We start from the raw sequence: 27,522 nt of genomic DNA on the forward strand, positions 1-27,522 counted from the left end.
AGAAAATAGCATAGCATGTATCGTAATTCATATGACAATTTGTATCTATATCTAAATCAATCTCAATTTTGCATAAAACTTGCTAAACAGTGTCCTTCAGACTACATATAGATATTTTGTAAACGAAAAGTTCCTGTCTCCACAAATGATGTTAGTAATCGGTAAAAATCCTGTGTTAATAAAAGTTTGTACACAAGAAACAAACAGTATAGCTGCATACACACACACAATGATTTTGTTACCAACGATTTTATAAACGATTTTTTGTCAGATTATCTGTCAGATTTTTTAAAAATGAACGATTTTTCGAACTACAAACGATTTTTGTAACTTCCCTTAATGAAAATCGTTCAGTTGGTCAGTCAGAATGATCTGCAAACTACAAACTAAAAACAGGAGCGCGCATGAATGATAATCGTTCATCGTTATAACTCAGAAACTGAACAATTTTTTCAATGATTGAATGATAACGACGTTGTTATAGTTAAATCATTAAAAAAATCGTTACGTGTGTATGCACCTTATTTCTCACCAACGGGTGCACAGGGCCTGATTCAGAGCCGGACGCTCTGAAAGAGCGCTCACTCTGAATCAGGACGTTTTTTTTTTTTTTGGTGCGGCCTCCGGGCCGCTCGCATAGCTGTGGATGACCACCCACAGCTATTGCGAGCAGCCAGGTGATGGTCGCGATGGTCTCGACCATCGGGGCTTGTGACGAGACCCTTTCGGAAGGGTCTCGTTTCCGCAAGCCCCAGTGAGCTTCTGGCTCTTAATAGAGCCGGAAGTTCACCACTGACATCACTCGTGATGTCAGTGGGGCCACCCCCAAACGGCAGGCGTTCCGTCGGGAACGCCTCCGTTTGGCCAGCCAACCCCCCTGCCCGCCTCCAAAACGGTGCGAGCTGTCGATCAAAATCGACAGCCACACCCTTTTGGTGCGAGACCCGGAGTGACGGAGCGCCCGTCGCTATCCGGGTATCGCGCATGCACACGTCGGAGTCGGCACCGGCGTGCACATGCGCAGTGGCCAAACATCGACCCGGTTGCGAGCGCATAGCGCTTGCGAGCGGGTCTGAATAAGGCCCACAGTTCCTAAGATCCAGAACATAGAAAAATCCCCTGCAATATCTCAAAGTGCGTCTCACTTATAAATAGGTTCTGTGCAAGTCGGAGGATGGCGGCGGCACGCTGCCGCTGATTGTACTAAGTCCTCTTGTGTCTGGGGGACCTCAGCGTATGGTCGCAGCTGTTAAGCATGAAAGGCGGTGTCAATCTTACTGGGTCTACCCAAAATGGCAACACTGAAGTAGTATAGCTGGCACTTGCATTAAAGCAGGTTTATATTTGTTGGAAATCCTTTGGATTGGTAGCAGGACAGGTTTGTCAGGAATATTTGGGCAGTCATAGGACAATCAATACCCCACTGTCGACATGTTTCGCTCTATTCTGGAGCTTTCTCAAGACATGGGTACTGGCATTTCAGATTTCCCTTAATTAGGGAGTTTACTATATTTTCAATTGCAATCATTATCCTAATTATACATGGACAATCAGCAATTAGTTCATTATACTTATGCTAAGCCACATTTTAAACAATGTCAGTATTTTGAAAATTCAGAAGCCTTGTTGATTTAAAAAGAAAAGAAAGGGCACATATATTTATTCCAAAGCACAAAACGTTGTGTGTTCGCTTAAGAGATATAATAAAAGAGAGAACTACACAGACTAAATGCATTTATATAATATAATGAGTATCCCTATTAGTTTTTTGTCTATTTTGTTCTATTAAACTTTTTCCTTTAAGTGTCCATATTATATTTATACTTTACAAATATAGACAATCTTTTTTATTTATAATAAACATTATTCAATTTATTTTCTAACCATGAAAGGTACCTATATCAGAAATACAGTACATAACCCAAAAATTACAAATAACCAAAGCTGCTATTTAATATAATAAAAAAAATCACAATCCATGAAGTTTCAACACCCAGAGGTCTCCCATCCTCAAATAGACCTAGGACCTGATTCAGACCCGTTCACTAGCAAGTGGCCGCTCGTTGCAGATGATGTTCACTAATATGCGCATGCGTATAGTTCGCAGTGCACATGTGCAAACTAGTACGACCGATTGGAATGTGCTCGCTCGACCTGCTAGGACAGCCCAGTGGAATGAGTGACAGGAGAGGCCGTTTGAGGATGGTAACATGGGCAGGGCAGTAGTAATGGGGAAGTGGAGTTGCGGACGCAGGCGTGCCAGAGTGTTTCAATGCCATTTTAGAAGCGTGCATAATTTACAGGTAGCGTCATAGTACATGTCACCTGGTAGATTTTTATACAGTAGAAAAAGGAGGGGGATTTAACCCCCTATTGTACCTCAGCACACTGAATAATACCTGCAACAATATGTGAAGACTATATGGTCATAGAAATTCAGAGATATTAGTTGCATGCATTTGCAAATACATGGGAGGCTGCTGGGCCACGTCACGGCTTCTCTGTTACCAGCAGTCCCTAACACTAAGGGGTTCACGTCCGGGGCGCAGTGCACCCCAAAAAACGTCCAGCCCAGGCCCCCCCCAGGGCATCACACGAAAATGGAAAAAGAGTGACAGTGCAGTGTAAAGTATAGCTGTGTTTGAGTAATCATGCCTTTATCATGAGGCCTTATAATTGGTATATTTTACATTTGGGGTGAGCGTTTGGGCGTAGGGCCCCCGGGACTGGTCTGGCTGGGCCTCCTCAGGGCATCACCACTTAATACACGTTGCTTTTCACATCACCTTTTATGTTTGTTTATTATGCATGTATTTTTTCACATATATTTTAACCTCTCATTCCACACTTAATGATTACTCACACACAGCTATACTTTACACTGCACTGTCACTCTTTTTCCATTTTCGTGTGATGCCCTGGGGGGGTCCTGGGCTGGACGTTTTTTGGGGTGCACTGCGCCGCAGACGTGAACCCCTTAGTGTTAGGGACTGCTGGTAACAGAGAAGCCGTGACGTGGCCCAGCAGCCTCCCATGTATTTGCAAATGCATGCAACTAATATCTCTGAATTTCTATGACCATATAGTCTTCACATATTGTTGCAGGTATTATTCAGTGTGCTGAGGTACAATAGGGGGTTAAATCCCCCTCCTTTTTCTACTTAGTGTGACCCCTCCCTTTCATGCACCTGATTAGTACTGCTGGATTGATTGAGCAGCTGCCATTTTTGTTTGTTTGTTATGAGTTGCATGAAGGAGCCAGCATTAGTAGGGCATGCTGGTTCTAGTAGTGCTAGTTGGAGTTCCCAGGGGTGACTCCCAGGTAAGCTGGCTCTCAATTTGGATGCATTTATGTATGTGCCTTTATCATGAGGCCTTACATTTGACAAAATTATATATGTGCCTTTATCATGAGGCCTTATAATTGGTATATTTTACATTTGGGGTGAGCGTTTGGGCGTAGGGCCCCCGGGACTGGTCTGGCTCGGCCTCCTCAAGGCATCACCACTTAATACACATAGTTGCTTTTCACATCACCTTTTATGTTTGTTTATTATTCATGTATTTTTTCACATATATTTTAACCTCTCATTCCACACTTAATGATTAGTCACACACAGCTATACTTTACACTGCACTGTCACTCTTTTTCCATTTTCGTGTGATGCCCTAGGGGGGTCCTGGGCTGGACGTTTTTTGGGGTGCACTGCGCCCCGGACGTGAACCCCTTAGTGTTAGGGACTGCTGGTAACAGAGAAGCCGTGACGTGGCCCAGCAGCCTCCCATGTATTTGCAAATGCATGCAACTAATATCTCTGAATTTCTATGACCATATAGTCTTCACATATTGTTGCAGGTATTTTTCAGTGTGCTGAGGTACAATAGGGGGTTAAATCCCCCTCCTTTTTCTACTTAGTGTGACCCCTCCCTTTCATGCACCTGATTAGTACTGCTGGATTGATTGAGCAGCTGCCATTTTTGTTTGTAGATTTTTATACAGAACTGCTCGCAGAGCTTGCGGTAGGGTACAGTCAACCGCAAGCGCTGAAGTCTGATCCGATGGTTCCCGATGTACCGATGGCTATATATACTTCCTGGAGATGACATGCGCTAGTGGGCGGCAAAAGACAGGCTGGTGGGTGTCTGTAAACACAAAGTGATCGCTCGCCAAGACATAGTGGGCGTGCTTTTGTGTTTGCTGTGTGAGCGTATGCCTTGAAGTCACTTAGCTGAATTTGCATACGCTGGGAGCAAGTGGCTGCAACTAGCGAACGGGTCTGATTCAGATCCCTAGTTCTTTACTGCTTAGCTTCAAGGTAAATATTTCAGAAATACCTTTGTATGCAACTCTACTTCTGCTTTCCTTCTTAAATAATTTCTTCCTCTAAAAGGGGGGGGGGGATGAAATCGTTTTGCTAATGAACCATGGTATGCTATAGTGACAGATGTCCTCTCGCATGGCCTGGACCTTGCACATGTCCAATAATACCTCTGTATCAATATATTTACAATGTACCTATAGTAGTATCATCTAAATGTCAATTAATTCTAAATATCTGTTCATTTAGCTCATATTCCGAGAGAGGAGTAAATTACCTATATTATTATTCAAATTCTTATCTAACCACGAAGGGTAAATAATTCAGAGATACATGACCCAAAAATTACAAAAAACTAAAGCTGCTATTTATAAGATAAAAAATACAATTCATGGAATTTCAATGCCCAGAGGTCTCCCATCCTCAAATAGACCTTTTGTCACCTCTATTAGTCTACACAGGTGAAATCTAGGGCTATATTAAGACCCTTCTGGTGCAAAGTGTCTAATTTGAAAATCCAGTTGGTTCCCCAGGCATAATCTCTTGAATCTATCTCCCCCTCTCTTTGTCCCCAAAATTTGTTCTACAACAATAAGTTTTAAATCTTTCGGGTTTCCTCCATGCATCTTGGAGAAATGTCTAGATACACTATGGTGCTGTACTTCCTTCAGTATCTTTTGTCTATGTTCTATAAATCTGTTCTTAACTGACCTCGTGGTCCTACCTACATACTGAAGAGTGCATGAAATTGGGAGATGGGAAATGTATTATTGTTTGAAGAAGATTTTATTATAGAATGTTTGTTTTGTATATACTTACATGTAAGGTATACTGTTTTATTGCACCTATAGCACCCCAAGGGTCTATTAGGCAAACGTGAGGTATTTTCTGGTGTATTCATTTTGTTTCTAAGTTAATTTGGGGCTAAGATGTTTCTAAGGTTTTTGTTCTTCTTAAATATAATATTTGGGTTATTTTTTAAGCAATTCAATAAAATTGGATCTTGTTTTAGTATCTCATAACTAGTGTTCAAAATAATTTTTATTTTCTTTGAGTGAATTTAGAGATAAAGGGAATAAATTCCCCTTTATTGGGTTTATGCCTCCTTGCCACAGGGATCGAGTCCACCAATAGGGTGGTAGAATCACTTGATGTTTTTATTTTGGGGCCTTCCACTCCTAGTAGTGTAGATCTGAACAATGAGCAAGCATAAGTTCTTGCTTCTTCTAGCAGTGCATGGGGATATCCCCGTCTCCTAAAATCACCTAACATCTCCTCAATTTGTGTTATAAAATCTACATCCTTCTCACAATTACGCCTGAAAACTGAATATTTCAGTTTGTTTTTTCAGATTACCAAATTGTCCTTAGCAGCTGATAAGTGTATGTTTTTTCATTTATCTTTATTGACTATATATCAAATTATCACTTCACTGAAATATATTTACCTATATTTAAAATGGAATTTATGTGTTGTAATGAAAGGAAAAATAGAAGGGAGGCTTATATAATGTCCTTTAAGAAAGATGGAGATATGGATAGATTTGTAGACACTGCACCTGATATTAATAAATTAATTCACCGTCTGGAGGATCTCCTTAGAGATGAAATGAGGAGCTGGTGGGATGGGATCTCACTACAACATTAAACTGATAGAAATATTATCCCTAGAGGTTTGAGGATATTTAACCACTTAACTGACACTTTTTTTTCTCCAAAAATCACTCCAAAATCAACGGGTTTTTTATGCATGAATTGGGTGAGGAACACACATTTTAACTTATCCAAAATGGCTTCATAAAAAAAAAAAATAACTTTTATTTTTTAAGATTTGTAAAAAAATTGTTTTTTAAAATAACTGAACATCTGAACCACCATTGGAACATCGGAAACATTGTGAAAATCGCGACATTCAATTTGAGACCGGATACAGGAACCAGGTATGTCAGGAGCGAGAGGGGGGAGGTTAACATACTTATCCACAGCGGCTGCTCAGTTCTGCATGCGCTGGGTAAGGGGTCCTGCTTTGCTGACCAATCAGCAGTGATCAGCAGCACAGCAGACAGAGGGGGAGAGGGTGCTGTCAAGCAGATGGAACTGAGGTCCCTCTGAGAGCAGCAGCTGCGGGAAGATTCTCTTCCTGCAGCCGCCCTCATGTTTATCTGTCTGGATTAAATTTTACATCCAGTGCAGGTAAAGAACTGCTTGGTGTGGACAGAAAATGATGTCCATGCCAGGCAAGTGGTTAAAAGTTTGTCTATAAATGGTAATCCTGATCTAACAATACAGAGAAACCAAAGTGACTAAAATGACTAATGAGATAGAAAAAATTAAGGAAGAACTACATTTAAAGATACTGTGGCATTTAAAGAAAAACATGCCACTACTAATGAAAAAGTGGTTAGATTTGAAAAAGAACTGCTGACCAATAAGTATCTAAAGGATTATAAGAAAAATAGAGTAAAAAAATAAAAAAATATAAAAAATCATTTGGAGCCCCTACTAATTCACTTAACAGTAATACCTACCAAACTACATATAAACCTAGAAAAATTAATACACCAAAATACCCATATTTCCAAGGGAAAGTAAGAATTCCATCTAAAAATGAAAGGAGAGAAAATATTGTTATGCAAAGAAATACACCTAAAGATGAGTCACTCCCATCCACATAAGAATAAAAAATTTTTTTATCCAGGGACAACAGGTGGAAAGATTACCGACATACAAATCCATTCAGCCCTCTAAGAAATTGCACTACAAAAAGACCAAGATTCTCAGGGGCAGAAGAGGAAAGGGGAAAACAAAGAAGAAAAATTTAGAGATGAATAGTAATGGCATCTATAACCTTTCAAATAGAACCCTAACCCAATTAGAGATGCAAATTTTAAAGAAAGGTCTCAACTATGCACCTACCAGTGAACCCAACATTTTTGATCTTTTCTTAGATCTAAACAAATATGTTAGAACCCTTTGCAGGAAAAGGTACTTTGCTAATAAACAACTCAAATCCCAAGAAGGTGGAAACTATTCAATCATATTAGATAGAGAGGATCAGAAGTGCCTTATAATCTTGAAGGATCTAAGATCAGAATCTATTCCAAATGATCCCTGTATGATCTATGATATAAGTGGAGGCCCATTCAACAGTAAAAATAAGGTTACCCTTAAAAAGAAATAAACATTTTTTCCCATGGAACAAAAAAGTGCTGCTATTACTATTTTTCATAATAAAACTATGGATGATTTCAGAGAAATATGTAAACCTAAGGGTAGAAATAAAAACACAAATAGCAAAAGGTATAAAAATACCAGAGTGGCGCTACCACGGGATGAGATTCTAAGCCCTGTAGCAAGCAGCTGTACAGAAAGAGGATAGTCAGTCCTCCATAACAAATGAAAAAAAGAGAGTAAATACTGCGCTTAGCTGAACAGGGTGAAAGTTAATCAGTCCCTTTTGGCATTTCCCTTTCTCACCTTCCCAGATCAACGGGAGCCATTATTTGTTTACTCCATCTCCTATCTGTGGAAGATTGGTGCCGCAAGATCATCATACCTCTTACCATTTATGATATCAGCCGACTGGACCTGGGATATACATTGTGATGACCAAGGAGTTGTCCCCATACCTCGCCAGCTGAACTACCGTATGCCCATTGGGCCAGAGATACAGGCTGCGATGGCAGGAGAGACAATCCCACATGCCACCAGCTGACTGAATCTGATACATGGTAATATGGCAACAAGGGCCTTCATTACACCCAACGTGTCTATTTGAGGAACTTTGGATTTGAGGTATCTTGGATTGTTACATCTTGCTAGCATTGTCTAAGGACTATTAATACTCACACTGGAAGTGGTTCACGCTGACCTAAGTTCAATATTAAGAGAGCTCTCTACAAGGTCACCATTTTAGACTCCCTGCATTTGCTTATATATCTGGGATTCACCTTAGAGTGGGAAAGTGATGTTTTAGGATTTTTTTCTTGATTTTTAATTTTATTTTTTATTGCATCATATATTGTTGTGTATATTATATATTGTATGTGGCGCATATATTCATATGTATTAAAAGTAATTTTGATTAACTTTCACCCTGTTCAGCTTAGCGCAGTATTTACTCTCTTTTTTCCATTAGAAATAAAAACACGAGCGGGAATCTTACTTAATGGAAGCGTAAAGCTCTAAGAAATTTGAAGGAAGACTTGTCGGTGGTTATTAAACCTGCAGATAAGGGGGTGGAGTTGTAATCCATAATAGAGATGATTATGTTGCGGAAGATTATAGACAGCTTTGGGATGAGAGCTTTTACACTCCCCCGAGGGACAACCCCACCCCCTGTTTCTGCAGGAACTAAGACAACTGTTAGATGACTCAATGGAGAATAGGTCTGTAAATAAAGAAGAAGCATCATTTTTATTTCCACTACACCCAGTCACTCCTATTTTTTATCACCTTTCTGAAATTCATAAGTCACTTTCTGCACCCCTGGGAGACCTATAATTTCGTGTTTAAGGTCACTTCTAATTTATCTTATTTTATTGACAATCACTTACAAGGTTACATCATCAATTTAAAGTCATATATTAAAGACACTACTCATACAGTATATTACAAAAAAATGCTAGACATTGAATGGACACCAGGGTGGGGTTTTTAACCCTTGATGCCCAAGCTCTCTATACTCATATTCCCCACCAAAAGGGAATATAATCAGTAAAACATTTTTTAGATCAAGATCATTCCATGACTGTAGGACGATGTGACCTTGTATTAGATGCTATTTTGTTTATTTTGACAAACAATTATTTTCTATTTGAGTTTAAATATTTTTTACAAGCACTTGGGATGGCAATGGGGACCAGGTTTGCACCGAGTTATGCGACTCTCTATATGGGTCGCTTCGAGCAAGAACACATCTGGAGTGGTCCATATAGAGAGAACCTGGTCCTCTGTGGCCACTTTATTGATGATTTGTTTATTATTTGCGATTGAGGTATTAATTTGGCACTTGATTTTGTGAGATATCTGAATACAAATGAGTACAATCTAAAATTTACGAACACATTTAATTTTTAATATATTAATTAGTTGGATGTCTCATTTTTCATAGATGAGAATAATAAAGTTTGAGCTTCAAATTATAGAAAAGAAATTGGAGTGGGGAATTACCTGCATTATAAAAGTGGGCACTATCGCCCATGGATAACCAATATACCAAAAAAATCAACTTTTTTGCCTTAGGTGTAATTATGAGAAGATGTAGATTTTATAACACAAATGGAGGAAATGTTAGGTGATTTTAGGAGACTGGGATATCCCCATGCACTGCTAGAAGAAGCAAGAACTTATATTTGTTCATTGTTCAGATCTACACTACTAGGACTGGAAGGCCCCAAAATAAAAACATCAAGTGATTCAACCACCCTATTGGTGGAATTGATCCCTGTGGCAAGGAGGCATAAACCCAATAAAGGGGAATTTATTCCCTTTATCTCTAAATTCACAAATAAATACAAAAAAATTAAATATTTTGAACAATAATTATGAGATGCTAAAACAAGATTTAATTTTATCAAATTGCATAAAAAAGAACCCAAAATTTGTTTTTAAGAAGAACAAAAACCTTCGAAACATCTTAGCCCTGAGTAAACTTAGAAACAAAATGAATACACCAGAAAATACCTCACGGTTGCCTAATAGACCCTTGGGGTACTATAGGTGCAATAAAACAGTATGCCTTACATGTAAGTACATACAAAACAAACATACTATAATAAAATCTTCTTCAAACAATAATACATTTCCCATCTCCCAATTTCTAAACTGTGAATCAGTATATACTGCATCTTGAATGTCCATGCACTTTTCAGTATGTAGGTAGGACCACGAGGTCAGTTAAGAACAGATTTAGAAAACATAGACAAAACATACTGAAGAAAGTACAGAACCATAGTGCATCTAGACATTTCTCCAAGATGCATGGAGGAAATCCGATAGATTTAAAACTTGTTGTTGTAGAACAAATTTTGGGGACAAAGAGAGGGGGAGATAGATTCAAGAAATTATGCCTGGTGGAATCCAACTGGATTTTCAAATTAGACACTTTGCACCAGAAGGGTCTTAATATAGCCCTAGATTTCACCTGTGTAGACTAATAGAGGTGACAAAAGGTCTACTACAAACTGAGTTCTGTAAGAGGGTGTCCGCCACTAAAGAACAATTAAATGGACCTGGGAGTCTACTAAAAACAGAAGTATCTATTATCTATTTTACTTAGGGGTTTAAGTGAAAATGAAGATGTACTAAAGGTAACACTCAGAAGTTGAGTAGTATGTAATCAGGCTGTGTTGATGATGGGGACCCCTATGTAGGGTTTCGTAGACTAGCAGTTTTTGGACTATAGGTACTAATACAACTAAGGATATATATTATTAATATTATTTTTTCAACAAAGGCAATTTACTCCTCTCTAGGGATATTAGCTAAATGATAAAAAAGAAAGAAAAAAGATGCGAGACTATCGGGTGCACTCTCGGGTATTCAAGGGCAGGTGCTCAGCTCCAATGTTATTGATGTTGCAGAAGCAACATAGAAAAAATAAAAAGTAACTTTTATTTAATATTTATTAAAATGGAAATTTATTCCATAACATTTATAGTTAAAACATAGAATATAGTGCAAAAAGTAGGAAAAGTGGTAAATAAAATTTATAATGAGGCCACTGAGTCAGTGATTTATATTATCAGTATAGATTCTGATTAAGCGCTGCATAGAATACAAATTACTGCTCATTTATTATATAGCTTTAATATTTCTATTCATCAGAGCAGAGCCAATTCACTGTAGCTTTAATCGATGGTAACTCCAGTTAACTTATTGTTACAATGTATCATGACTCTTGTGATTGTATCAATAAAATCTGCTCAGCAATAGTCAAATAAACAGTTACTTAGATAAAGGTCTGCTTTGCTGTGTATAAGGTTAACTGAATATCATTACAGACACCTTTATGGAATAAATTTCCATTTTAATAAATATTAAATAAAAGTTACTTTTTATTTTTTCTATGTTGCTTCTGTAACATCAATAACATTGGAGCTGAGCACCTGCCCTTGAATACCCGAGAGTGCACCGATAGTCTCACATCTTTTTTCTTTCTTTTTTATCTAAGTACTTTAAGTGAGCAGGGTAGCACCTTTTTCTACATTTATTTTCCGTTAAAAATGGAAAGAAAAGCATCAACACTAATAGTTGAACATCCACATAGAGATTTAGTCGAAAGGGTGAGATTAAATAGATATACTAATATAAGGATCGGTGCGGATTCTTTTCATATTCTTAAACCTATATTAGCTAAATGAACAGACAGTTAGATGATACTACTATAGATACAGTGTAAACGTATTGATACAGAGGTATTTTTGGACAGGCATAAGGCCCAGGCTCTTAGAGAGGACGTCTGTCACTATAGCATACCATGGTCCATTAGCAGATCTGGCTGACATCATCCCCCCTTTGAAAGGAAGAAATGATTTAAGGGGGAAAGCAGAAGTAGAGTTGCATACAAAGGTGTTTCTGAATTATTTACCTTGAAGCTACACAGCAAAGAAATAGGTCCATTTGAGGACGGGAGACCTCTGGGCGTTGAAATTCCATGAATTGTGTTTCTTATCTTAATAAATAGCAGCTTTGGTTATTTGTAATTTTTGGGTAATGTATGTCTGATTTAGGTACCCTTCGTGGTTAGATAAGAAATTGAATAATAATATAGGTATTTTACACCTCTCTAGGAATATGAGCTAAATGAACAGATATTTAGTATGAATAGACATTAGATGATACTACTATAGATACATTGTAAATATATTGATACAAAGGTATTATTAGACATGTGCAAGATCCAGGCCCTGCGAGAGGACATCTGTCACTATAGCATACCATGGTTTAATAGCAAAACCGGCTGACATCATCCCCCCTTTTTAGAGGAAGAAATGATTTAGGAAGGAAAGCAGAAGTAGAGTTGCATACAAAGGTATTTCTGAAATGATTATCTTGAAGCAGGAAAGAACTAGGTCTATTTGAGGATGGGAGATCTCTGGGCATTGTAATTTCATGGATTGTGATTTTTTTTTTACCATATTAATTAGCAGCTTTGGTTATTTGTAATTTTTGGGTTATGTACTGTATTTCTGATATAGGTACCTTTCGTGGTTAGATAAGAAATTGAATAATGTTTATTATAAATAAAAAGATTGTCTATATTTATAAAGTATAAATACATTATGGAAACTTAAAGGAAAAAGATTAATAGTACAAAATAAACAAAAAACTAATATGGAAACTCATTATATTATATAAATGCATTTATTTTGTGTAGTTCTCTCTTTCTTATATTATATTTCTTAAGCGAACACTCAATGTTTTGTGCTTTGGAATAAATATATGTGCACTTTCTTTTCTTTTTAAATCAACAAGGCTTCTGAATTTTTAAAATACTGATATTGTTTAAATGTGGCTAAAGGCCCCCATACATTAGCAATTGATTGCTGCAATTGTGCATTTTGCAATCGATTGTGTATAAAAATCTTTCCCTTTTTCAATCAATTGCAGATTGCATAATTGCCAGAATCGATTGAAAAAGGGAAAGATTGTTATACACAATCGATTGTTATTTGCATGATTGCTGCAATCAATTGCTGATATATGGGGGCCTTTAGATGTCAGTACCCATGTCTTGAGAAAGCTCCAGAATAAAGCGAAACATGTCAACAGTGGGGTATTGACTGTCCTCTGACTGCCCAAAGATTCCTGACAAACCTGTCCTACTACCGATCCAAAGGATTTCCAACAAATATAAACCACGACAACTACCAGACTGCAGTTTTCCAGCGTGCTCCTTTACTACAAGTGCCAGCTATACTACTTCAGTGTTGCTATTTGGGATAGACCCAGTAAGATTGATGCCGTGACCATACACTGAGGTCCCCCAAACACAAGAGGACTTAGTACAATCAGCTGCAGCCGGCCGCCGCCATCCTCCGTCTGGCACAGAGCCTATTTATAAGTGAGACGCACTTTGAGATATTGCAGGGGATTTTTCTATGTTCTGGGTCTTAGGAACTGTGCACCCGTTGGTCAGAAATACTGTTTGTTTCTTGTGTACAAACTTTTATTAACATAGGATTTATACCGATTACTAACATCATATGTGGAGACAGGAACTTTTGGTTTACAAAATATCTATATGTAGTCTGAAAGACACTGTTTGTCAAAGCTTTATGCAAAATTGAGATTGACTTAGATATAGATACAAATTGTCATATGAATTATGATACATGCTATACTATTTTCTTTTAATTGTGTGTTTCTAGTGTGATAATAAATGTTTATTTTTTAGTAACAGAAAATTAATTTCCAGTTAAGTGATAATTGTGAATTTTTATAATCTCATCTTTAGCATAATCTTTTTCTTCTATCCTGGGAGCAAAAGCTTGTAACAGTTTGATGCCTGGATCACTTCAACCACATACCCCAAGGTAATTCCTATGGAATCTGAGGAAGAAATTCTGTTTCAGTAATTTCTATTAAATGTTCAAGTGTACAAACTCCATGTAAGTAAACAACAAACAAAGCACAATACACATTTACACCATTGTACTTAGTTGTTGGTTTATTTACTATTATCACAACAGTACATTGTGAGGTATAAGTGCATCACTTTCTTTCTTTTTTTTAATCATCTATTTATACCCAGTTTATGCATCACTGACCCCAGCACAATTTGACAATATTGTCAGACAGCAGCTACAATTTCTCCATATAATGTTAATACTCTATTTGTGCTTTATAGAGCTTGTTCTAACATTCCATCATTCATAATTCCTTTTTTATTTGTGTTTATTACAGTCTCATTATAAAGGATGCCACACCTCACTATGTGGATCATGAGAATGCTGTGCAAATAGAGCTCCTACCACAATTAATGAAAGCTTGCTGCAATGATATACATGTATATATTTAGAAATATACACAACGACAAAAGCCTGTCAACATTGTCCATGTCCTGCTCTGCCCAAGCCACACCCAGAGATGAAGGAAAACTATATGAACATATTAATCAATATGATAAACTCAACTCCTAAGCTCCAACCTATTTTTACCCCAGAAATGTAAATTGTTAGGTGTTTTATAAATAACCATGTATCAACTGTGCATAATGTTACATGACTGACTTACTAAAATATCCCACTAACCTCACTTCTTGATGCAACAGCCTGATGGAGAGGAGTAAGCCACATGTTGTCTTTGGCATTTACACGAGCTCCTGATACAAATGAAAAAATAAACCCATGTTATTCCTATAATCACAAACATATTGTGCAATACTGGATCTACATGTACATACAGACAGACACATTTTCAAATATAGGCAATTTGCTAAATAAACGCAAATATAGGCAACATTGGGGTAGAGATTGATTAACGAGTCATACATTGCATATAATATGGTCAAAACCACATGCTTTTAAAACAGGTCAGGATAAGATAATTAACAAGCAGATAAATAATTAAGGCCTCAATGCAAGTAATTCAATTATTCGTGGCTGCTTTTACGGGCTTGTGAGATGAAGAATTTTGCTGCATGGTCAAATCTCTGCAAAATGCATTGAAGATATATAGATTTCCAGTCCAATATATTTAAATAAGCTTGACGGGTTACACATACAGTATTGGAAATCATAACTGAACATTTGAGGCTATGCGTACTTTTTATGTATACAAACTTATAACTTACAGTGTCTTAGAAGTAATATAACCCAATACATGTTTTCTACTTTCAATGGAATTTGCTCAGTCTAGTAGCATTCAGAAATTGTCACATAAATAAGTGCAATAAAGTCAGCATTAGACCAGATTTATGACACTTTATAGTAGAGATGAGCGGGTTCGGTTCCCTGAGAACCGAACCCACCGGAACTTAGCAGATACGAGGCAAATCAGAGTCAGTTCGGGTTTTCCCGCCTGACTCGGATCTCAAAATGAGGCAAAACGTCATCATTCCACTGTCGGATTCTCACGGATTTTGGATTGTATAAAGGTCCAGCGATCGCCACCATTTTTCATTCTGGCTGTGGAGAGTGAAGAGGGAGGAGTCACCAGCCTTGATAAAGAGCATTCAAGCTCGAAACGCGTCGGTGGTTTGGAGGTGCAGCTCTCATTCTGCCAAGGACTTAAAATGAGCTCTGCCTGTGAGTGTCCAAAAACAGGGTATTGTCCAAAGCCCCTGCTTTTTAGATCTGGAGTGACACTCACAGCTACCTTATGGAAGGAACTATCTATATTTTTTATGCCCCCTGCTTGAGCTAATTATACATGATTTTATGCTTACTCATTTTGTAAGTAAGGTATGCACTTTATGTTTTTATGAAGAAAGTATATTTGTTTTTATATAAAATTCTTGTTTTATATTAATCTTTTATGTTACACCGTGAGCGCTGAGATCACTTTAATTTCTTGTACACATTTTTATTGTTTTGGGTAAAAAGGGATACCCTAAAACAGGGGTCAGGGAATTTTATTACCTTTTACCCCAAAATATATGCCAATGTTACCTCCTTGATTTGAAAGGAAGGAAATCATATAGTAGTGCCCTCATATAATGCCCCTGTAGTAGTGCCCCAATAGTTATGCCCCTGTAGTAGTGCCCCCATATAATGCCCCTGTAGTAGTGCCCCCATATAGTGCCCCTGTAGTGCCGCTTGTAAAAAAAAAACACTTAACTTAATCCCGCTCCTGCATCTGCTGCCATCCTGTCCGGAACTATGGGAGAGATGTCATGACGTCTCTCTCATGGAGAGAGTTGGAAGCTGGAGTTCAGAAGAGAACTCCAGCCTCTGGCTAACGCGGCGCTGCAGGGAAGGAGCCGGTCGCCCGCTGGTAATAACATCTCAGCGGGCATCTGGCTTAGAGCCTACCTGGGGCACAGCCAGGCATGCATATGAATCATTCTATATTATAGAATGATTATAGAATGATTCATATGCATGCCCGGCTGTCCATCCATTACCCCAAGGAATTTCATTTTTTCTCTATGTGGGGTAATTTACCCCTGTTTCCTGACCACTGCCCTAGAAAGTGACTACCAGCTGCTCAATAGGTGTGGAGCACTAAGGGACTTGCCATCTATATATTGCAACATAAATAAGTTCAATAAAGTCAGCATTAGGCCAGATTTATGACACATTGTAGGAGAGATGAGCGGGTTCAGTTCCCTGAGAGCCAAACCCACCCGAACTTAGCAGATACAAGGCAGATCTGAGTCAGCTTGGGTTTTCCCACCTGACTCTGATCTCAAAACGAGGCAAAACATCATCATCCCACTGTCGGATTCTTGTGGATTTTGGATTGTATAAATGTCTTGCGATCGCCACCATTTTTCATTCTGGCTGTGGAGAGTGAAGATAGAGGGAGCTGGGAGCTGTTGTGAATAATTGTGACTTGTGAGGTTGTGCTGCTGTTGTGCATAATTGTGAGGTTGTCCTGTCCATAGGGACTGGCTGGCTGTTGTCCATAGGGGCTGGCTGTTGTCCATAATCCATACCATATAGGGGCTGGCTGTTGTCCTGCCCCTGTCATCTGCATCACACTAAACACCCTCCCTTTCCAATAAATGCATTCGCTTCTCTTGCCTACTGATTACTTCCACCAACTCCTGCCTCCAAGATCTTGCCTGTGCTGCTCCCTTCCTCTGGAAGTCACTCCCTCTCCCTTACAGACTCTCTACCTCTCTACAAATCTTCAAACGAGCTCTCAAGACCCAGTACTTCAAAGCCTTTCAGCTCTCATCCTAACCTGCTGCTTACATGCTTCTTTCTCACTGTCTACCCTATCTGTGTCACCCCGGTATGTATGCCCCTCCCCACAAGGGCACCAAATACTTGGTAGCTGAAGACCTACTGCTTATTCTGGGTGTTATGATCGCTATTGCAGCAATGTTCTGATCCTGTATTGTTTTGTACTGTAAGTTGCTGTTTTTGTGTTTGCTCATTTGTTTATGTACTTTGTGAGGCACTGCAGAACCCTTGTGGTGTCATATAAATAAAGATTAATAATAATAATAATAATATGGGCTGGCTGTAGTCCATAGGAGCTGGCTGTAGTCCATAGGGTCCATAGGGGCTGGCTGGCTGTTTTGAGGTTGTCCTGTCCATAGGGGCTGGCTGTTGTCCATGGGGGCTGGCTAGCTGTTGTCTATATTAATCCATATAGGGGCTGGCTGTTGTCCTGTCCATAGAAGCTGGCTGTAGTCCATAGGGGCTGGCTGGCTGTTGTCCATAGGGGCTGGCTGTTCTGCTGTGTTGTACAGGAGTTGCTCTGTCCATCAGGGGTGCTTTTCTTCAACCCAGTGTAAAAAATAAAAACAATTTTTTGTGTGCGTGTTAATCACACCACCAGTGAAAAAATAAAACATTTTTTTTGTGTGTGCATGTTAGCCACACCACCAGTGTGAAAATAAAAATATTTTTTGTGTGTTTGCGTATTAGTCTGCCACACCACCAGTGTGAATAGAAAAGCAATTTTTTTTGTGTGCGTGTTAGCCTGCCACACCACCAGTGTGAAAATAAAAACATTTTTTTGTGTGTGAGTGTTAGCCACACCACCAGTGTGAAAATAAAATCTATTTTTGTGTGTGCATGTTAGCCTGCCACACCACCAGTGTGAAAATAAAAACAATGTGTGGGTGTTAGCTTGCCACACCACCAGTGTGAAAATAAAAACATTTTTTTGTGTGTTAGCCACACCAACAGTGAGAAAATAATGTATTGTTTGTATGTGTGTGTTAGCCTGCCACATTCCCAGTGTGAAAATAAAAACTATTTTCTGTGTGTGCGTATTAGCCACAGTTATCAGCAACGTAGGTGCGCAGGGATGCTGTGCTGCCTGTGTCATTTATCAAGAGGCTGGTGCCTCGATTGAGTGTTCTCCCTCCCAAGTGCATAAAAGAATTAATTCAATCAATCAATATGTTTTTGTGTGTGTGCGCATTAGTCATGGCATCACAAAATGCCTCTGCTGAGACTTGCATAAATATTTCCAAAGGTGAAATTAGAGGATATGGTTTAAAGCAGCTAAAACTGCATTCTCTGATTATAGTGTCCCTACTCCCAGTCCCTACCCATGGCCCCTCTACCTGAATTTCAGTGAAGCAGAGGGGCAACTCCATGAAACCATATTCCAGAGTGCAGCTGCTCCTACTGTTCCCAAGGGAACGCCTACCGTCAGAAGCCGGCCCACTGACATCACTAGTGATGTCAGTGGGAGTGATTTTGGCTCTGATAGAGCCAAAATCACTCCGGGCCTTGCGGTTGAAAACCTCAACCGCAGGCTCCGGCTCGCAGTGGCGATGGTCGTGACCATCGCGGCCATCAAACTGCACGCTCGTATAGGCTGTGGGTGGTGACCCACAGCTATACGAGCGTCCAGGAGGACGCTCCATAATTATGGAGGGCGGCCCTCATTCAGAGCGTGCGCTCTGCTCAGAGCGTACGGCTCTGAATGAGGGCCTTTGTCCATATACATAGGGGTTGCCGGCTACTGCTGTCCATATAGGGGCTGGCTGTTGTCCTGTCCATATGGGCTGGCTGGCTGTAGTGCTGTGTTTAGGAGGTGCTTGTCCTTCAGGGGTGCTCTCTTCACCTACCACCAGTGTTAAAAAATATATATTTTTTACATTTTCTGTGTGCGTGCCTTGTTAGCCAGCCACACCTGTCAGCGGCATAGATAGGTGCGCTGGGGTGCTGTGCTCCTATCAAGGGGCTGCTGTCCAAAAATACAAATACTTTTTACAGGGGTTGTCCTGTGTGGTGCAGGGCTATGTTGCACAAAAATACAAATAATTTTTACAGGGGCTGTCTTGTGTGGTGCAGGGGTACGCTGCCCAAAATACAAATAACTTTTACAGGTGCTGTCCTGTGTGCTGAAGGGCTATGTTGCCCAAAAATACAAATAATTTTTACAGGGACTGTCCTGTGTGGTGCAGGGCTATGTTGCCCAAAAATACAAATATTTTTTACAGGGGCTGTCTTGTATGGTGCAGGGCTATGCTGCCCAAAAATACAAATTATTTATACTGGTGCTGTCCTGTGTGGTGCAGGGCTACGCTGCCCAAAATACAAATAATTTTTACAGGGGCTGTCCTGTGTGGTGCAGGGCTACGCTGCCCAAAAACACAAATAATTTTTATAGGTGATGTCCTGTGTGGTGCAGGGCTACGCTGCCCAAAAATACAAATATTTTTTCCAAGGGCTGTCCTGTGTGGTGTAGGGCTACGCTGTCCAAAAATACAAATATTTTTTGCAGGTGCTGTCCTTTGTGGTGCAGGGGTATGCTGCCCAAAATACAAATAATTTTTACAGGATCTGTCCTGTGTGATGCAGGGCTACGCTGCCCAACAATACAAATAATTTTTACATGTGCTGTCCTGTGTGGTGCAGGGCTACGCTACCCAAAATACAAATAAGTTTCACAGGTGCTGTCCTGTGTGGTGCAGTTTTACACTGCCCAAAATACAAATAATTTTTACAAGGGCTACGCTGCCCAAAATACAAATAATTTTTACAGGAGCTGTCCTGTGTGGTGCAGGGCTATGCTGCCCAAAAATACAAATAATTTTTACAGGTGCTGTCCTGTGTGGTGCAGGGCTACGCTGCCCAAAAATACAAATAATTTTTACAGGTGCTGTCCTGTGTGGTGCAGGGCTACGCTGCCCAAAAATACAAATAATTTTTACAGGTGCTGTCCTGTGTGGTGCAGGGCTACGCTGCCCAAAAATGCAAATAATTTTTACAGGGGCTGTCCTGTGTGTTGTGATGTAGGCCGCTGCACTTCTTCAATTTTGTGCAGGTGCTGTCCTGTGTTGTGCAGGGCTACGCTACCCAAAATACAAATAATTTTTACTGGTGCTGTCCTGTGTGGTGCAGGTACGCTGCCCAAAATACAAATAATGTTTACAGGAGCTGTCCTGTGTGATGCAGGGCTACGCTGCCTAAAAATACAAATCATTTTTACAGGGGCTGTCCTGTGTGTTGTGGTGTAGACCGCTGCCCTTCTTCAGTTTTGTGCAGGTGCTGTCCTGAGTGGTGCAGTGGTACGCTGCCCTTCAAAAAAAAAACCTTTTATAAGAGCTGTCCTGTGTGTTGTGGTGTAGGCTGCTGCCCTTCTTCAATTTTGTACAGGTGCTGTCCTGTGTGGTGCAGGGGTACACTGCCCTTCAAAAACAATAAACTTTTACAGGGGTTATTCACTCCATAAAAATAAGGCACTTCATAAAAATAATGGAGGATAAAATAGGAGAAGATCAAGAACCACTTCCTCCTGAAGCTGGTGCCACTAGTCATGACATAGCCGATGAAATGCCATCAACGTCGTCTGCCAATGCCGATGCCCAATGTCATAGTAGATGGCATGTAAAATCCAAAAAGCCAAAGTTCAGTAAAATTAACCAAAAAAAATAATTAAATCATCTGAGGAGAAATGTAAACCTGCCAATATACCATTTACGACACAGAGTGGAAAGGAACGGCTAAGGTCCTTCCCTATGTTCATGACTAGTGGTTCAGCTTCACATGATGATGGAAGCCCTCCTCCCGCTAGAAAAACTGAAACAAGTTAAGCTGGCAAAAGCACAGCAAATAACTGTGCGTTCTAATTCTAAGAAGATATCACAAATCCCCATGGAGAGCCCAAGTGTGGGGGCGGTTTGCGATGCCTGACCTTCCCAACACAGGACGGGAAGAGGTGGCTCCTTCCACCATTTGCACACCCTCTGCAAGTGCTGGAAGGAGCACCAACAGTCCAGTTGCTGATATTCAAATTGAAGATGTCACTTTGAAGTACAACAGGATGAGGATATTGGTGTAGCTGGAGCTGAGAAGGATGTTGACGAGGAGGATTCTGATGGTGATGTGGTTTGTTTAAATCAGGCACCGGGGGAGACAGTTGTTGTCTGTGGGATGAAAAAGCCCATCACGGGCATGCCTGGGCAGAAGTCCAAAATTTCCACTTCTTTGGTCTGGAAATATTTCAGTCCAAATCCGGACAACTACTGTCTTGCCATATGTTTCATATGTAAAGGTGTAATAAGTAGGGGTAAGGACATTAACCACCTAGGAACATCCTCCCTTATACGTCACCTACAGTGCATTCATAAAAGTTACTGTCAAGTTCAGAAACTCGCTAAGACCTTGAGCAGTATAGGGACACCTAAATCCCTTTGTCCTGTTGTATCCAAGCACCTGCAAACCACACTGTCAACTCCTGCCTCGTCAATTTCCTCCTCAGTCAGGATCGGAAGTAGCCCTGAAGGCCATGTCACTAGCATGACTGACTCCTCTCCTATCCAAGATTCCTCTGGAGGATCCTGCATTGCTGCGCCTACTGCTGCCGCTGCTGCTGTTGCTGCTGGGAGTCGTTTATCATCCCAGAGAGGAAGTTGGAACACCACTACTTCTTTTACTAAGCAATTGACTCTCCAACAGTCCTTAGCGAGGAGGATGAAGTACGACAGCAGTCATCCTGTTGCAAAGTGGATAACTGAGGCCTTGACAGCTATGTTGGTGTTAGACGTGTGTCCGGTATCTGCCATTAGTGCAGTGGGATTTAGACAATTAATGGAGGTAGTGTGTCCCCGGTACCAAATCCCATCTAGATTCCACTGCACTAGGCAGGCGATACCGAGAATGTACAGAGACGTCAGAAAAAGTGTCTTCAGTGTCCTAAAAAATGCAGTTGTACCCAATGTCCACTAACCACGGACATGTGAACAAGTGGAAAAGGGCAGACTAAGGACTATATGACTGTGACAGCCCACTGGGTAGACACCAGTAGCAGCATCTCAGAAATGCCAGCTCGTTCCAAGGCAGGCTAAGCTGTGTATCGCCGGTTTCAGCAAGAGGCACACCACCGACAACCTCTTAGAGAAACTGAGGGAAATCATCGCCCAATGGCTTACCCCACTTAGACTCTCCTGGGGATTTGTGATATCTGACAAGGCCACCAATATTGTGTGGGCATTACATCTGGGCAAATTCCAGCACATCCCATGTTTTGCTCACACAATATATTTGGTGGTGCATAATTTTCTGAAAAACGACAAGGATGTGCTGGCGATGCTTTTGGTGTCCCGAAAATTTTCTGGCCACTTTCGTCATTCAGCGACTGCATGCCGAAGACTGGAGCACCAGCAAACACTCTTGAACCTGCCCTGCCATCACCTGAAGCAAGAGGTTGTGACACGGTGGAACTCAGGCCCTCATTCAGAGCCGTACGCTCTGAGCAGAGCGCACGCTTTGAATGAGGGCCGCCCTCCATGAAAATGGCGCATCCTCCTGGACGCTCGTATAGCTGTGGGTCACCACCCACAGGCTATACGAGCGTGCAGTTTGATGGCCGCGTTGGTCAAGACCATCGAAACTGCGTACAAAAGCCTGTGGTTGAGTTTTTCAACCACAAGGCTCGGAGTGATTTTGGCTCTATCAGAGCCAAAATCACTCCCACTGACATCACTAGTGATGTCAGTGGGCCGGCTTCTGACGGGAGGCGTTCCCATGGGAACGCCCCCGTCAGGGAGGCACGCCCCCGGCACGCCCACCAAAGGGGGCGTGCTGTCAGTCAACATCGACAGCACGCCCCCTTTGAAGAGACAATACGAGCGAAGGAAAATCCTTCGCTCGTCGCGTCTGGCGCATGCGCACAACGGAGCTCCCTCTGTCGTGCGCATGCTCAGTGCAGAACATCGACCCACTTGCGAGCGGACAGCCGCTCGCGAGTGGGTCTGAATCAGGCCCTCAACCCTCTATATGATTCAGTGGATGGAGTAGCAGCAAAAGGACATTCAAGCCTATAAATCCACCTATGACATAGACAAAGGAGGGGGTATGCACCTGACTCAAGCGCAGTGGAGAATGATTTCTGTGTTGTGCAAGGTTCTCCAGGCCTTCGAACTTGCCACACATGAAGTCAATTCAGACACTGCCAGCTTGAGTCAGGTCATTTCCCTCATCAAGCTTTTGCTAAGATGGAGCGATTCTGCTCAGTATATGGGACTTAAGGATGAAGCCCTCATTTGCTTTGCCAGGATTCGAGGGTGGTCAATCTGTTGAAATCTAACCACTACATTTTGGCCACTGTGCTCAATCCTAGGTTTAAAGCCTACATGGTGTCTCTCTTTCTGGTGGACACAAGCCTGCAGAGGTGCAAAGACCTGCTGATGAAACACTGTCAGCTGAAGCGGAACGTGACTCGTCAACAGCTCCTTCATTTTCTCCCACAACTGGGGCTGTCAGGAAACAACTTAGATATCCTAAGCAAACCACTGGCAGTGATGCAGGGCAGGCAGGACCAAGTTTGGACATCTGGTCTGGACTGAAGGACCTGGCAACAATTTCTGACATGTCTACTGTCACTGCATATGATACATATTGATAGAATGGCGGAGGATTATGTCAGAGACAGCATCCAAGTAGGCATGTCAGACAGACCTTACCTGTACTGGCAGGAAAAAGAGGAAATTTGGAGGCCCCTGTACAAAGTGGCTCTATTTTACCAAAGTTGCCTCCCTCCAGTGTGTATTCCGAAAGACTTTTTAGTGCAGCCAGGAACCTTGTCAGCAAAAGGTGTAGGAGGTTGCTTCCACAAAATGTGGAGAAGATGATTTTCATCAAAATGAATGATCAATTCTTCCAGGAAGACCAGCCTTCAGAAAGTACAGAGGGACCTGTGGTGGTGGATTCCAGTGGGGACGAATTAATACTCTGTGAGGATGAGGATTAATACTCTGTGAGGAATCAGTGGATGAGTAGGATGAGGATAACAACTTGCCTCTGTAGAACCAATTTGTGCAGGGACAGATTCATTGCCAGCTTGTTTTGTGGGGGCCCAAATGAACCAATCATTTCAGCCACAGTCATGTGGCAGACCCTGGCGCTGAAATGATTGGTTTGTTAAAGTGTGCATGTCCTATTTATACAACATGTGGGTGGGAGGGCCCAAGGACAATTCCATCTTGTACCTTTTTTTTTCTTTGCAGTATGTACTCTTTGATGCCTAGTTTTACAAACTGCCATCCTGTCTGCCACTGGAGTGCCACTCCTAGATGGGCCACGTGTTTGTGCCGCCAACTTGTGTTGCTTAGCATAGTTATCCAGCTACCTCAGCGCAACCTTTTGGCCTAAAAACAATATTGTGAGGTGTAAGGTGTTCAGAATAGACTGGATATTAGTGGAAATTAATATTATTGAGGTTAACAATAGCGTAGGAACAAGAAAAAAACAAATTCTGTGATTTTAGCTGTTTTTATGCTTTTTTCCAAAAAAATACAGATCCAAAACACAAAACCCCAATCACAAAACACGGAAGGGTGGTTTTGGCAAAACCAATCCAGATCCAAAACACAAAGAGAGATTCAGATCCAAAACCAAAACACGAACAGTGGTCGGTGCACACCCTTAGCTAGTATAGTAAATTCAGGTGATCTTACTACATATTCTGACTATAGCCCTGATTCATCACGGATCATAACTGCAACAAAGTAGGCAGATCAGCTGATGGTGTGTACTGCGCATGCATTTGCATCGCAGTGCATGTGTGTGGGTCTGCATTGTGATCGCACTCCGATCACTTACACAGATACAAAGCCGGGTGATGGGATGTGACCATTTGGGGGTGGTGACGGGGGATTCGTTGGAGAAACGCAGGCATGTCTGTCCGTTTGAATGCCCTTTCTTGGGCGTGCATTAATTAGCCACTGCAACGGCACCCTGAGTACTCACTGCATGTGACAACAGTTGCAATTTCTGCGTCAGGGCAGACGTGCTGTAATTCTGCGTGAGGGAATGTTACTGATGTATATGCAGGAGTGTGAGGTCTTACGTATGTGTGAAAGTGCCAGTAGGCATTTCTATGCCGGGTAAGCAGTTGCAGACATTAGCATATTTTCGCAGAAGAACTGCGTGCGTAATCACAGCTGCAATCGCAATAGTGATTCATAGTGAATCAGGCCCAATGTATTACGTAAGATAAGTATTAAGGGCTCTATTCATCATGTAAAAATTGTAAAATAATAACATTTAGTTTTAAATGCTCATTTTACAATGACAAAAAAATTGTGTAATTCATCATTTGTCTACCTTAAAATTATCACTTCCGAAAAGTGCCTCCTTTTGCAAAGACATATTTTTGGATTAGTGATAATTTTCACCTCCTGTTTATAGAAATCCAGCTCTCTGCTGGATGACTATCATTACTGCACATGCACGGCATCAGCATGGAACCGGAGCCACACCCTCAAAACACAGAAGGGAGCATCTTGTATAGGTATAGATGCAGATATAAACTAAAATAAATGAAAAAAAATAATCTATTTAAGAAATAGAAATTTGGAAGCCGGGGGAGCAGAGAGCGGCAGCCTTGCCCGGTGACCACAGGCTCCAGTGGGGGAAGTGATTACACAGAGGTAAGGGGGTGGATTGGCCTGGGACAGACACCAGCGGGTGAGGTCTGGGCAAGGGGAGACACCGAGCAGGAGCTGTGGGCAGGGAGAGGGGAGACACACAGAGCAGAGGCTGGGAGTTGGGAGCGGAGAGGGCATAGATAAAGGAGAAAAGTATCACAATTCCAAAAAAAGCTGACTCCACAATAAGAGCAGCTTTTCGGAAGTGATACTTTAGTTAATGAGGCATGATGAATGCCTCCCAGGGCCATAACTAGGGTAGTGCAACCAGTGCCGTGGCACAGGGCAGGGGGCGATGTTTGGGCCTGTCAATTTTCCTGTTTATTATCATTGTCACTTGTAGCTTTCTCTTCTTTTATCCCCAGCATCTCCTGGCCTCCCCTATCTCTTTTCTGGCCCTTCCACATGAGGCCATGGCCCTTTTTCAGGTGCACTATCTTATGTCCCTATTTAAAAAATGGGGGAGTGGGGGTGCCAACTCTCTCTTTGGCACAGGGCACCAAAAAGTCTAGTTATGGCTCTGATGCCTCCGTATGGTACTTTGAACTCGCAACGAGTTTAAAACATAATTATCACTAATGATTTCCTCTTGTGCTTATTCTTTCTTTACTTATATTATCTGCTCTATACTCAAAAGCACCTAACCCGTGACTTTTGCCATCCTGCTTCTGTTGCAGCAGTGTTTATATACCATGTACTTGTATTGCATTGTCTTAAACTGTATGACACTGTTTTCTTGTTCTGCTCAACTGTCTATGTACTATGTTTGTGCACTGTTTATGTACTATGTAAGGCGCTGCGGAATCCTTGTGGCGCCATATAAATAAAGGATAATAATAATAATGATAATTGTGTAATGATGAATAGACCACTCAAACTTCAAAAATAATGGATGTTTGGAGTTTAATGAATCTCACAATTTAACATCCCCATACTTCAGTATGGAGAGTGTGAACATTTTTGGGATAGTTTTTCAACAAGGAGATATAAGAGATATTTCCTTTGTTACAGGTTTGATGAATAACATTTTTATATTAAACTGAGAAATAATTATGAAAACTTAAAAAAAGGCTTATTTAGTGATGATGAATATGGCCTTAAGTATTTACTGTAGTGTGGAGGTTCCCAAACGCGGTCCTCAAGGCTTCCCAACAGTTCAGGTTTTTGAGATATCCATGGTTGAGCACAGGTGGTTATATCAAATTGACTGAGGTACTAATTATGTCACCTGTGCTCAGCCATGGATATTTCTAACACCTGAACTTTTGGGGAGCCTTGAGGACAGCGTTTGGAAACCTACGTTGTTGTGTATTAATTCAAAGTAAAAATACATATTCTTATGGGAAACCTGTGTTACTGATTTATGGAAAACCTTCTGAGGTGTATTGCATCTTTACAGTATATAAACAGTATATAAATATTCAGGGCAGTAGAGAGCAGTATACCATACCAAAAAAAAAAAAAAAAAGAAAGCTAATGTATTGGTGCACACACTCCTATATCCTAATATAAAAAAACATGAAATTTATAAGGTATGCACAAAATATCATATCAAATAGAACCCACATAAAAGTAATGTTACTTGTATAGCCTAAAATAAATATGTTCATTCCAGTAAGCAAAAGTGATATATAAAATAAAGATGATAGAAAGTGAAAAGACATGAATTATGTGTATTAAAATGACTGTTCCT

The 27,522-nt window shown here is 40.8% G+C and overlaps 1 protein-coding gene across 1 annotated transcript in view; it reads right to left on the reverse strand.

Moving 5' to 3' along the window:
* ANKRD44 (ankyrin repeat domain 44) overlaps positions 1–27,522 on the reverse strand; it is a 1,197,127-nt gene that overhangs the window by 915,582 nt on the left and 254,023 nt on the right. Inside the window, exon 4 of the mRNA XM_088456231.1 lies at positions 14,575–14,645. Within this exon, the coding sequence (XP_088312357.1) occupies positions 14,575–14,645 (71 nt within the window). The remainder of the gene's footprint in view (positions 1–14,574; positions 14,646–27,522) is intronic.

Source organism: Taudactylus pleione, unplaced genomic scaffold, assembly GCF_031769625.1.
Source record: "Taudactylus pleione unplaced genomic scaffold, aTauple2 ptg000690l, whole genome shotgun sequence".
Classification (NCBI taxonomy): Eukaryota; Metazoa; Chordata; class Amphibia; order Anura; family Myobatrachidae; genus Taudactylus; species Taudactylus pleione.